The sequence below is a fragment of the Zonotrichia leucophrys genome, chromosome 1A, assembly GCF_028769735.1.
Source record: "Zonotrichia leucophrys gambelii isolate GWCS_2022_RI chromosome 1A, RI_Zleu_2.0, whole genome shotgun sequence".
NCBI classification, from domain to species: domain Eukaryota; kingdom Metazoa; phylum Chordata; class Aves; order Passeriformes; family Passerellidae; genus Zonotrichia; species Zonotrichia leucophrys.
Genome location: NC_088170.1, coordinates 10,860,661 through 10,872,546, shown reverse-complemented (window position 1 = coordinate 10,872,546; position 11,886 = coordinate 10,860,661). Strand labels below are relative to the sequence as shown.

The 11,886-nt window shown below is 43.0% G+C and overlaps 1 protein-coding gene across 11 annotated transcripts in view; it reads left to right on the top strand.

Moving 5' to 3' along the window:
- Positions 1-3,342: 3,342 nt before the first annotated feature.
- Positions 3,343-11,886, top strand: part of CAPRIN2 (caprin family member 2) — a 33,153-nt gene continuing 24,609 nt past the window's right edge. For 9 of the 11 annotated variants that reach the window (XM_064737497.1, XM_064737490.1, XM_064737477.1 and 6 more), the window contains exons 1-4: positions 4,482-4,744; positions 6,402-6,464; positions 9,494-9,580; positions 11,467-11,705. In XM_064737497.1, the coding sequence (XP_064593567.1) occupies positions 4,496-4,744; positions 6,402-6,464; positions 9,494-9,580; positions 11,467-11,705 (638 nt within the window). In that variant the 5' untranslated portion in view covers positions 4,482-4,495. Of the gene's footprint in view, positions 3,364-4,481; positions 4,745-6,401; positions 6,465-9,493; positions 9,581-11,466; positions 11,706-11,886 lie in introns of those variants that run through there. The other 2 variants (XM_064737506.1, XM_064737482.1) reach the window with 1 other exon arrangement.

Below are 11,886 nucleotides of genomic sequence, written 5' to 3'. Positions count from 1 at the left end.
AACTGAAATCATCTGGGAATTGGAAAGGAAATGGAATGGAAATGCCTGGCACTGGTTGCATGCAAAGAGCAGGAACAAGAACCAGTTTGCTGGGCAGGATTGAACATGGAGGCAAAAAAGGAGGAAAAGTTTCTATACAAGGAAACTGCAAGCAGGATCCTGTGACAAAAACACAGAAGACAAGGAGCTGGAGTGTAAAGGGAGAAGTGTATGTTTAAGAAGCATTTCCAAAATTAGAAATCACAGTGATTTCTAACTTGGATAAGGCAATGGTGGACACTGAGTGGAACAAACTCTCTCCAGACCTCTTGGCTTTGAGTTCTGAACAGCAGACAGGCAGCCACAGGGTTTATGTGTGGAAAAAACTCCTTGCAGCATAAAATAGCCTTGTAGCAACGTATTTCCTCTCCAAGGCCTTCCAATAAATAGGGTGTAATTCTGACTAACAATCCTCTTTGTGAGACCTAATGTATTCATCTCATGTTGGATCCAGAATTCCTCAGCTTGCTTGTCTGAAATGTGTTCTATGACAGAAGCAGATTTCTCTAGTCCATTGGTGGATAATCTTGGCAGCATCTTCACTGTCTCTTTCTCTCCTGAAGTTAACAAGGAACTGATCTTATTCTAATCATTGACTTACTGGAATTTCACAATGCAGTGACAGAAGGGATGACAGGGAGTGAATGTTCACCACAGCTGGCTGTGGGCTGGCCCACTGCAGCTGGAGGGACACAGCTGGAGTTGAATGCCACTGGACTGGGAAGGGATTCAGTGGGCTGGATAAAGAGTTGGGTGGGAAAACTGGAAGTGGTTGGGCAAAGGGTTGGAATTGTGTGCAAAGGAGATCCTCCTTTTCAAAGGAGCCTGTGACTTGGACAGCGTGCAGACCTGGGGAGAAAGACTGAGCCTGGGGATCAGGAGTGGAAATTGGAATCTGAGAAAAATGAGAGCAGGATAAACTTCTGAGACTGGGAAAAAATAGGGCAGTCCCAGTGGGAGGGGATAAGCAGAATCAATCAAACATGACAAAAAGAACAGGACAATTGTCTTCAGCCATTAGAGTGTATTCTCCTTATGATCCTAGAGAAAAAAGGGACAGATCCCCATGGCTATGACTGATGCATGGCTTGACTATCATAACCTATGATCATCTTAGAGATGATCTCACAACGGATCTGCAAGAATGAAAGTAATTAATTTAGGCTGTGCTTAATCCTGTCATTTCCTAACTTCACTGGGCTTGACCTCACCACATTAGTACACTCTTTACAGCGCTCTAGAGACCATGGATATATTATAAATGTATATAGCATTAGTCTCAATTAGCTACTTTCTATTTTTAAAAAAAGAAATTAAAATATTTTATGATTTTAAATATGGATTTGGCTTGTATGAATTTTCCTTTTGTTTTTTCCTCTTTTATACAAATAATGTAGAAGTGCACTATGAAGCAGTTTGTCAGTAGTAACTATGACTTACAGAACAGTCCCAGGTGTATGAACATTAATTATGACTCATTATTAACAAATGCATTAACTGATTATTCATTTCATAATTACTTTTCAAGGATCTAGCCCATCCGTGTTAGCTTTGCAAAAGCCCCACAGAAATCTACTGGAAGGACTCTCAGAGCACACCGCTGATCCTAGACACAAGCTGTGTCTTACTCATTAACATTTCTTTTCAGTCATGAAAACTGCCTCACAAAGCAACCTCATTCTAGGAGCCAGGGCTTTAAAAAAATGTAAACTTTTGGGACATGTGGTTACAGAATTTTTCACATTGAGAAGAGGCAAGATTGTGGATGCTACAGGTGGTTGCATACAGCTGAATCTGATTCTGTGATACTCTGTGAATTCTCCTTATTGTTTGAATCATGTATCATTTGCTTGTTTTATTTTAAAAAGCAATATTTCTTATGTATAACCTTTCCTCCCCTGTTCTCTCATCCATCCACTGTACTACATAAATACATCTTGTGTTCTGTAAAACCCGTCTTTGCAATCCTTCCTCACTAACTCACTCTTCTCTCTTTCAAAATGTCTCTATTTTCATTACTTTCACAAATTTCAGGATTGCTATGAACTTGCCATATAGTTTATTTATTCTTTGTGGTAATGGCCACAAAAACAGAAACACAGAAAACAGATTTCCAGCTTAGTCCTCTGACCTTCGGAAGGTCTGTTTTCCCTAGTCTGCCAGCCTTCCATAGCATTGATTATGAGGGCTTAACAGACGTTTCTTTGTGATTAATTTATATTCAATTAGCTTCAAATGGTTTTAGTAGTTATCAAGAGTTTACATGGTTGGGTGGCATTGGGTTGTCCTGCAATGGGTGGCTGAGAGAGATGGGGCGTTCAGCCTGGAGAAAAGGAGAAACAGGGGGGGCCTGAAAGGAGGTTGTAGCCAGGTGGGGAATTGGGTTCTTGTCCCTGGTAACAAGGGACAGGATGAGAGGATAGTCCTAAACTGTGCAGGGAAGGCTTAGGTTCGACATTAGGAAGAATTTCTTCACAGAAGGGGTGACTGGACATTGGAATGGGCTGCCCAGGGAGGTGGTGGAGTCAATGTCCCTGAAGGTGTTTAGGGAAGGGCTGGGTGTCTCACTCAGTGTCTCGGTCTAGTGTACAGTTCAGTCATAGGCTGGACTCCAATCAAATCGATTCTGTGATTATTAGAGAACACTCATTTTTTTGCTACATAAGGTGACCCACAGTCCTGCAGGTCCCCTCCAGGACTTTTTACAGGCCCAGAGGAGCCCTTCAGATCTGCTTTGCAGGCACAGACAAACACGTTTCCTGTCACAGGGTGTGGCTGAACAGTGGGCTCTGAAAGGGCCGAGGGCATGCCCTTGCCCTGGGAGGATGGAGCCCTTGTGTGGGGCTGTTCGGGGAGCTCTGCCCGCCTGCCCCGGGCTCACTGTGGTGCCAGGCTGCTGCGATCCACGCCATGCGACAGCGCACCGTGGCTTTGCCAGGGCCCCGTGCCAAACCTCGCCCTCACGGACGGCACACGGGGAGTGTCACACCTGGCCTCCCTTCCCCACGAAGCCGGGGTCAAGGCCACTGTCCCCGTACGCCCATTACTCAGGTCCCTGCAGGAGCAGCAGACCCCACCCGTCAGATTGCTCTGTCGCTCCTGAGATGCCCAGGACATCCCGCACAGCTGCTGGGCGGACGCCCCGACCTTCAGGGGAGCCGCCCCGCGGGCCCGCCCTCCAGGCGCGGCGCGGGGCGGGCGGGCAGGTGAGGCGGCGCCGGCCATTGGGAGCGGGCGCTGACCGGCGCCGAGCCGCCCCGCCCCGCCGCTATATGAGGCGAGGGGCGGGCGGCGGGGCGGGCCTGAGCGTGTGCGGGCACCGAGGTGAGCGGGGAGGCGGGAGGGAGTGAGCCGGGCGGGCGGTGTGGGGCCGGCGGGCCCCGCAGCGCGGCGGGAGGCGCCGGAGGTGAATCCCCGGCAGGAAGGAGCCGCTGTTCCTCCCTTCCCCGCGCCACCGCCCCGCTCGGGGAGCCGTGGCGGCCGTGCCCTTCTCCCCCCTGGAGGAGCTCCCTGGCCATCCCTGGCAAGGACGCGATGGAGGGCTCGCCTCGGCTCCCCCGGCGGCGGAGGCTGTCCCGGGGAAAGGCAGGATTTGTCCTGGCTGCCCGCTGGGGTGATGTGGTGCGGCCTCCCCGGCGGCGGGCAGGCAGAATTGTGGTGTCATTGCTTTCCAGGAGCAGGTGTCCGTAAGTAGTTGAAGATGAGGGTGGCCGAGCGTGTCTTGCAGAAACTCTGCTCAAGGTTACGGCCCCTCCGATGGAAGCCGGTGTCTTGCCGTGGCACAGGCACGTTTTTTGGGATGGGTGTAGGCAGGGACCAGTTCCTCACGAAGAATGATGCTGTTGTAACTAAGCTAGCTTAGTTTGCTTTATCAAACGTTTTTTCTTTTTTTTTTTTTATTTTTGTCTGTGTGGGTTTTTTTTGTAATTGAATTGACTGTAAGTTCTCCCTTGGATTGCTGCAGAGGTCATGAAAGGGTAGAACCGATTTAAGGGGATTGAGAAGAAGAGGGGCTATAGCTTCGGGCATGGCCCCTCTAAATTTTCATTCAGGCTGCAGCCCGGATGCCGGGCTGGCGGTGTGATTTGCAATTGCTTGCTTGCAGTTTTTTCCCTGTGGGTGATGTGTGCAGGAAACCTGCCTAGTTTTATATGGTCACTATATTGAGTTTCTGGAATCATCCCCTGTGCTGTCTAATTCTGCCTATGTAAAGGATTTTTGGTGTCTGCATGGGTGGGGAGGCTGCGAACAATACCAAGTTTGCCTTGCTTTGAAATTCTTGCTACAGATATTTTGAAAGGGAGGGAGAAGCGTGGAAAAATTGTGGTCGCTCCTTGCCGAGGCTCAGTTTTGTGGCTAAATGTTCTGTGACAAGAAAAGGCGTAACTCGAAAAGGGGGGGAGCAGGGTGTGAGAGGGCTAAATCAAAGAGTTTCTTTGCAGCTCCATCCATTTCAATGGTGCGGCTTTCCCAAGCCCCTTTCCATCGTCCATCATCACCTTCAGGCCGGTCGGAGGAAGGCGAGGAGAAGAGGATGAAGGCGGCCAAGCAGCAGGTGACCCCGGCTGGGGAGAGCCCGGCTCCCGCCAGCCCCCTGCAGTCCGCGCTGAGCACGGCGGCCTCTCCCTCGCAGGCCTACGAGATCTACATCGACAACGGGCTCATCTGCCTCAAACACAAGATCAGGAACATCGAGAAAAAGAAGGTAACTCGGTTTTCTTGCCCGATAGTGAAGCTCATTGCCTTTAAAATAACATCTCATATTATTTCTATTATTTTTAACTGCTGGAATAAGGTTATGTGTGTATTTAGAGAACTAATGTATGTTGATCAAAACTGAAGATGCTTCTCTTGACCAAATCAGTTCAGAACAAACTTGCATCTGATTTAAACGTGATTATAGTCTTGCAGAGGTCTTTCATCAATTATATGCATCTGATATTAATTTAGATGTAAATTGTTTGTAAAATCGGATGTTAGAGCAAGCATTTCCTCTTTGGAATACATATTTAATATGATCTGACATTTCCTCAGTGGAAATGTCAGATTATATTAAATATGTATTGCCCTTTATTTTGCATAAATATTTGACTTATATATTTTAAATACAGGCTAATGTTACTGACTGGAAAACTTTTGTATACAGAAATTGTCCAAAACTTGATCATTCATTTTTATCTCTGCTTTCCTGATGTTGGGGGAACAGAACATTGTTAATAAGAATAATAACTGAGATAATTATTGTGGCTGGGGCTAATCAGACTTCTGCATTCTAAGGCTTTTCAGCTGATTGGCAGATGACTGTGTGCTTGGCTTTGAGTTGAGAGAATATTATTTTCTGTAGGATAAAAGATTTGAAGGTGCTGGATCAAGATTACAAGAAAAGCAATTGTGTGAATATGTTGTGCTACTCTAAATGCCTGAAAAGCTTTTAGTTATGTCTTAGGGCAAGGAGAGAGAGTAGATCAGACATCTGGCCATGTGCTTAGGGCACTTGATCCTCCTGCAGGAGATGCAGTATTACTGCTGTCTCATGTCATGCATCATGCTGTGATTTTGAATAACATCAGACAAGCATGTTTCCTCTGTGTGATTAAACCACTTGGTGTTGTATTCTGATTCTGTCCAAGGAAGCTTCTTCTTGTGGATTTCTCTGGTACCTTTGATTTTCACATGAATGACAGTATGGCCTTATCAGCAAATAAAACTGTGACTTAGTAAAATAAGTAGAAAATATTCCTGGTCTTACACTCCTATAGGTATTGTGTCAGTGAAGCTCTAGATACACAAATGGAATAGTATCTGACTTCATGCCAGTGAAGTCACCTTTCTTTTCCCTGAAAAAGTTTTGCAATACCAAATAGCTTAGTTTTGTATTATTTACATCAGCATTTAAAGAATGCTTTGGTATATTGGAAATACACTTGTCTACTTTCTTAGGGAACAGGGCTATAAATTTTTGATGTAACTAAAGCCAAATTTTTGAAAGACATAACAAGGATTATTCGAGGATGGTATAACTAAATTCCAGCATTGACTTGGGAAAGCCAAACAAGCCTACCTTAAGCAAGGACACTGGATGTATTTGAAGCCATTTAAAGATCTTGGATCAATGCATTAATAGTTGCTAAATGAAACAAAAGTAGTGAGTAAGAACTGAAAGATCAGTGCTAGGGAAAGGAAGTAGACAGTCCTGCAGACTGAAATTGCCAAATCAAAGGCATAGTAAAACTCTGTGTTCCTTTCTTCAGAAACAAGAGGAAGTAGGAGGTTTTCTGTTCTATGTTACAGTATTTCACTCATAGCCTTTGCCTAATTTTTGTATTGATTACTGTATAATGTTTACTTTGAATTTTCTGCAGCTCAAACTAGAAGACTACAAAGATCGTCTGAAGAAAGGGGAAGCCCTCAATCAAGACCAATTGGTAAGCTAGCTTTTTATGCAGGAGTGGAAGGCCTCAAAACCTTCTGATCTGGCAGGAAGGATGGGTTGCTGAAGGAGATGAGTGTTTTTATAGAAGCAGTACCTAAAGGTATTTTTCACAAAACCAAATTAACAAATTATTGGTTATCAGGCTGAATGTTGAGCCCATAAGCTCCATTGCCTGTTTTAACCTTCATGGTGTTCCCTGAAGGAATAGAAGATCCCTGTTTATCTTTGCTCTGTAGACTTTCAGCTTCAGTGCTCCTGCACCTCTGTTTCTTAATGAGATAACTGTGTACAGCTGAGCTATATGGCAGTGCAGTGTTAGAACCTAAGCCTCAACAATTCTGAGATGGCTAATTAATCCTCATGATTTCTTCATTAGCAGCTATTACTTGAAATTGCCTGTTGTCTGAACAGTGCTGTTGGTTACAAGTAGCTGTTAATATAACTGATAGTGCTGGCTCTTTTTTGTCTTGGTCTGGAATGGATTTTAGATCTGAAAGCAAGTTTCTGTAACTTGAAAACTTTAGCTGAGCTGAGTCGTGTCACATAATCCAAAGAGTTTATTGCTCTACTAATCTAGGAGTCACATTTTAAAATGTAGTGGACATGTGCTAAGGAGTGATTGTCTGAGGAGTACTGACACTTCAGTGATAGTGCTGATCCTGCTAATGAACCAGCTGGAAAAATGTCACTGATTGCTAACTTTGTCACAGTGCAACAGTCTGAGAACACAATTCTATTTTCTTATGGTGAATCATTTGTGAAAGAGTTAGACATAAGTGGGATAAGAGAGGTAAAATGGTACCTTCTTAGAAGTAGAGTAAACCTGTTGGAGTAAATTGTCACTTAGTACTTAACTACAAAATCTGATGTGGTCTCTTGCCATATCAAGTGCAAAAGTAAATTAATTAAATCTGATGGTTTGGAGTAGGTTGAGGACCTTTCAATTCCTCTCAACTCAGTCCTCAGTCAGGTGGGCAAGAAACTTTTGTGTTTAGATCTTCGGTGTTCTTTACAATCTGTTTGCTGCCATGAGCAGTGAGACTGTTGAACAATGTTCTGTAAGTTGGAATAGTCTTGGATGTATTGACTGCCTTGGTATGTGCCCTGCACTGTGAAAAGCTGTTAGGTGACAGTGTTTAGAAAATGACATTAACTTGGTTACTGATTTTTAGTATTCCTAGCTGGGCTGCACTTTTCAAGCTTTAGTGTCTTCATCCCAGTTTCTGGAGTTTCTTAGGCTACTAAAATGAAGAACTAGAATCAGCCTTCATAGTGGAGGTGACCACTGTAGAAGCACATATGCATTCAATATTTAATTAATCATCTTGTAAAGTCCTGTGCTTCAGTGGTTAAGATACAGAAATACTGCATTTGTAACTTTCAGATGCAAATTTGTGGTGTATGTTCAAATTGAAGCTGGAGTAGAGCTTCAAAGATCTTAACACCTAAAGAAACCAACTGCCTTATAATACAGTGGTGTTCTAATATAACTTGCTGTCATCTATAACTTTACTTTTCTCACACAGAGGAAGAAGTGCATGTCTGTTGATGAACTTGTTTTGCAAGCAATTTGGATTAAGCTGTAATTACTTACTGTGCATGCCTGCCAGACCTAATGTGTGTGCTAGCCTTATATTAGGAAACATTTGTTTCAAGAATGAGGAGCTTCCAGCAGCTTATTGTGCTTTTTGCAAGCTGAGCAGATTTTCCTCAGTGCTGTTCTTCCAAGGTGCTGTTAATGAGTGTTAATAACAGGTGTGATAGAAGAAAGCTGTTGCTTTCCCCTGGGCTGAGGTGCAGCCTGGCATGAGAGCAGTGGTAGCTGTTCCTGATGTTTTCAGGTGCAGAGTTTTACTCTGCAATTTGTGTTGTTAAAAGCACAATTACTGTAACCTGACTAGTAAATTGTTGGTGTGAATTGTGAGTCTTCCTCAAATGTGTGGGCATTGGGTCCTTAGAAGTCATTCTCTCAAGTGCTAAGTGAATTGCTAAATAGTACTTCAAAGCTGCTTGGTAAATTGTGTGAAGGCAAACCTAAACCACCAGGTGAGAGCTTGCACCTTGTGCTGAGTAGCATTTAGTCCAGATAGTGTCTAGTATGTGACAAACAAGGGAATAAAAGGAACTGAGCAATGCAACTGAACAAATGAACATATAACTTGTTTTCCAGTTGCTTAGGAACACATATGGTTTGCAGATGTCCCAAATCTTATTGGGACAGTAGATTAAGCTTTTGTCCCTGCAGTGATGAAACACTAACACTGCTGTGAACGAGCTTTATGTTAGACTGATGGGCCTGTTCTAGAAAAACCTGTGGTATCATGTCAGGAGCATAAACCAAATTGGGTGTAAAGCACATGTGAACAACTGGCATTAAACTTGTTACTCATGCCTTGTGGTGTGAAGATATGGGCAGCATGTCTGGACTACAGCATTTTGCCATCTTCAGAGCTGTCAAGGAACTTGGAGAAATTACTAACCTATTAAAAATGGGGTATATCAAAATGCAATTAATAATCCACTGCAATTATTTTTGAAGATGAGCCAGTAAAATATTGGTTAAAGTCATTAGTGAAGACAGGAACATGGCTTCTTTCGTGGAAACTAAATTGCAAAGACTTATTTCTGGAAGTGTGACTTGCTGTATATATTTCTAAAGTTTGAATAAATTTTCTTTAAAGGTGTTCAGTTAAGCATGAGGGTCGAAGATCTGTGCTGAATTTCTCCTGTGTTCCTTCCAGGTTTTTAGAGCAGTCTGATTTTAAATAGCTGTATACCTCTGATTGCCAAGCAAGCTTGTAGTGTATCTGTCTGGTGGTATGAGCTGGCTTTGAGCTGCATCTCAGTTACAGGTGAATGATATTTGCAATTAAAGTACCAGCCACAGACACAGAACCTTTAAAAAGCTACAGTTTCAGAGAAGAACACTCAATTCTTCATAATGAGATTAAGTACAAGGCAATAGAGTTGCAATCAGTAGTTGAGGCATGAAAAATACATTTTTTATCTATTCCTTTGTAGGAGGCAGTAGAGAAATATGATGAAGTTGTGCACAACCTGGAATTTGCCAAGGAGCTTCACAAGACTTTTTCAGGGCTTAGCCAAGATGTAAGTATAACTATTCTTCTCTATATTGACAAGAGGTAACTGCAGAACTTTGTGCTACTACTTTAATGGCTGCACTTCTATTCCAGTGCACCCCTTGCTAGGAAGTTCCTGTCTGGTTTCTCTGCAGCAGTGAAGCTTAGGCATATGAGGAGCAGTTGATTGGGGAGAACTGATTGTTTGGTGCTTGTTAACCAGTTGTCTGTTTCTGATCACTTGGTAGGCAAAGGCTAAAGAGGCTTCAGGACTCCAGTGGTGGGCCCTGAATGGCTGGGCCTGGAAAATGAGACCTGTGAGGAGAGCCTGGAACATCTGGGCTTGTTGGGCCTGGTGAAGTGAAGGCTTGCCAGGAGATGCACAATTATCCTTCAGACAGCAAATATTGAGAGGGTGGAGCTGGGATTTTTGCTGAGATGTGGTAGGAGAAGGAATGATCATTACTTGAAATAGATGCTAACAGGTAGGAGGATATCACTCAGTGGGTGATTAAACATTAGAAGCAGGCTGCCTATGGAAGTGGTAAAATCTGTCCTTGGATTTCTTCAACACTTGACTGCACAAAGCTCCAAGCAATCTGGTCTTGATTCCATCCCTTTCTGGAGGCTAGGCTGGACAATGTCCCAAGATCCCTTCCAAAATGAATTTTTTACTGCTTCTGGTGAGGGAAAGTGTTGGTTTTAAATCACTTTGACTTCAATGAGAAGTGCATCCCTCAGTAAAATTTAACTGAAGCTTGTGGAGTTTGCTACTCAATCTGCCATAGCTGTCTCTAATAGTGGCAAGACACTGATTTAGTGCTTTATTTAGGTTTTTGTTCAGGATTTAAGCCACTCCATGCATTATTTTTATGCAAGCAAGTTTTAGCTGTGGAGAAACTGGTCTCTTGGCTCAAGCAGTTTCTACACTTATAGATTTGATCCAAGGTAGTGGTAGCAAAGCTAAACATGATTAGTCACTGCTCTGGCATTATTTCTACAGAATGCTGAGGGACTGGTACCTTGTGACCCAGTATCTTTGTGCAGGTGTTTTAAGTAATCCAGCATTCCACCAGTTCATGTTTTTTCTTGAACTTATGCTGTATTTAAAGGCTAACCCAGCTTGTTTTTAACTTGGCTCTGCTTCTGCTGCTATGGATTCTACAGTCAATAGCCATTACTGGAGCACTAGGGGCCATTCTGGCATCCTTGCATCCTTTGCAGGGTGTTGTAGGGAACAAAATCTTCATAGATTGAGACACATAATGAGGCATTTTAAGTTCTGCAGTTACTTGGATGGCTTCTGCTGGGTAGTTCTGTTAGTGCATGGTGAGAGACTTGACTGCATATTCTCTGTGTTCTGTAATTTCATGTTGTTGCTTATTTAGTGAGTGTTTTAGCCTTCTGCCAACAGAAATAATTGTAGGATTCTGCTGTGTCCTTTAAGCTGGGGTATTCAAAAGTGAACAGCAGTTGTCTTACTAGGACAGACTTGAGATAACTTCTGCCTCTCTAATTATGTGGTAAATGTTAAAGATCATCTAGGCCTGGATTGATGCATTGGTATCAATTCTATCAATTTCTTTACAATCTGTTACAATAAAATAATTAGAATGCATAATTAGGGTCTAGATATCACAAAGGCATATCACAAGTGAAGCTACCAGTATCCAGTTTGACTGAAAGTTAGATGTGTAGACAATTAGTAGATAAATGGAGAGCTCTTCCACAGGAGGAGCTGAAAAGATTCTGGATATCTGAAGAATTAGGAGCTTATCTAAACCAAAATGAATAGTTGGTTTCCTCATTGTAGTATAATCAATACTAGAACTCAGTGTTTTGTCCCAGAATCTTGTTACTAAACAGGATTAAACACTAAATGGTGTTTCATTGTTGGATTTTGCTTTAAAATAGCTGCTGAAAGCACAGAAGAAGGCTCAGAGGAGAGAGAGCCTACTGAAGCTGGAAGCAGAGAAGAAGAAGCTGCGTACAATACTTCAAGTCCAGTATGTGCTACAGAACTTCACTCAAGAGCATGTTCAGAAAGATTTCAAAGGTGGTGTGAATGGTGCAATATACCTGCCTTCTAAAGAACTAGACTACCTCATAAGATTTGCAAAACTGACATGTCCAGAAAGAAATGAGAACTTGAGGTAAGTCCAGGGGGTTTTGTCTAATTATTATGCTTCAATTGTGGTAAATGTTCTCTGTTTGACACTGCTGTGTCTTTAAAAACCATGTTTTGTAATGTGAAAATTCTCTTCAGTACACTTCCTTTTGTCTGAGGTTAGGAATGTAAAGATTTACCTCAGTTGGAGCTTTAGAGGGAAGCTG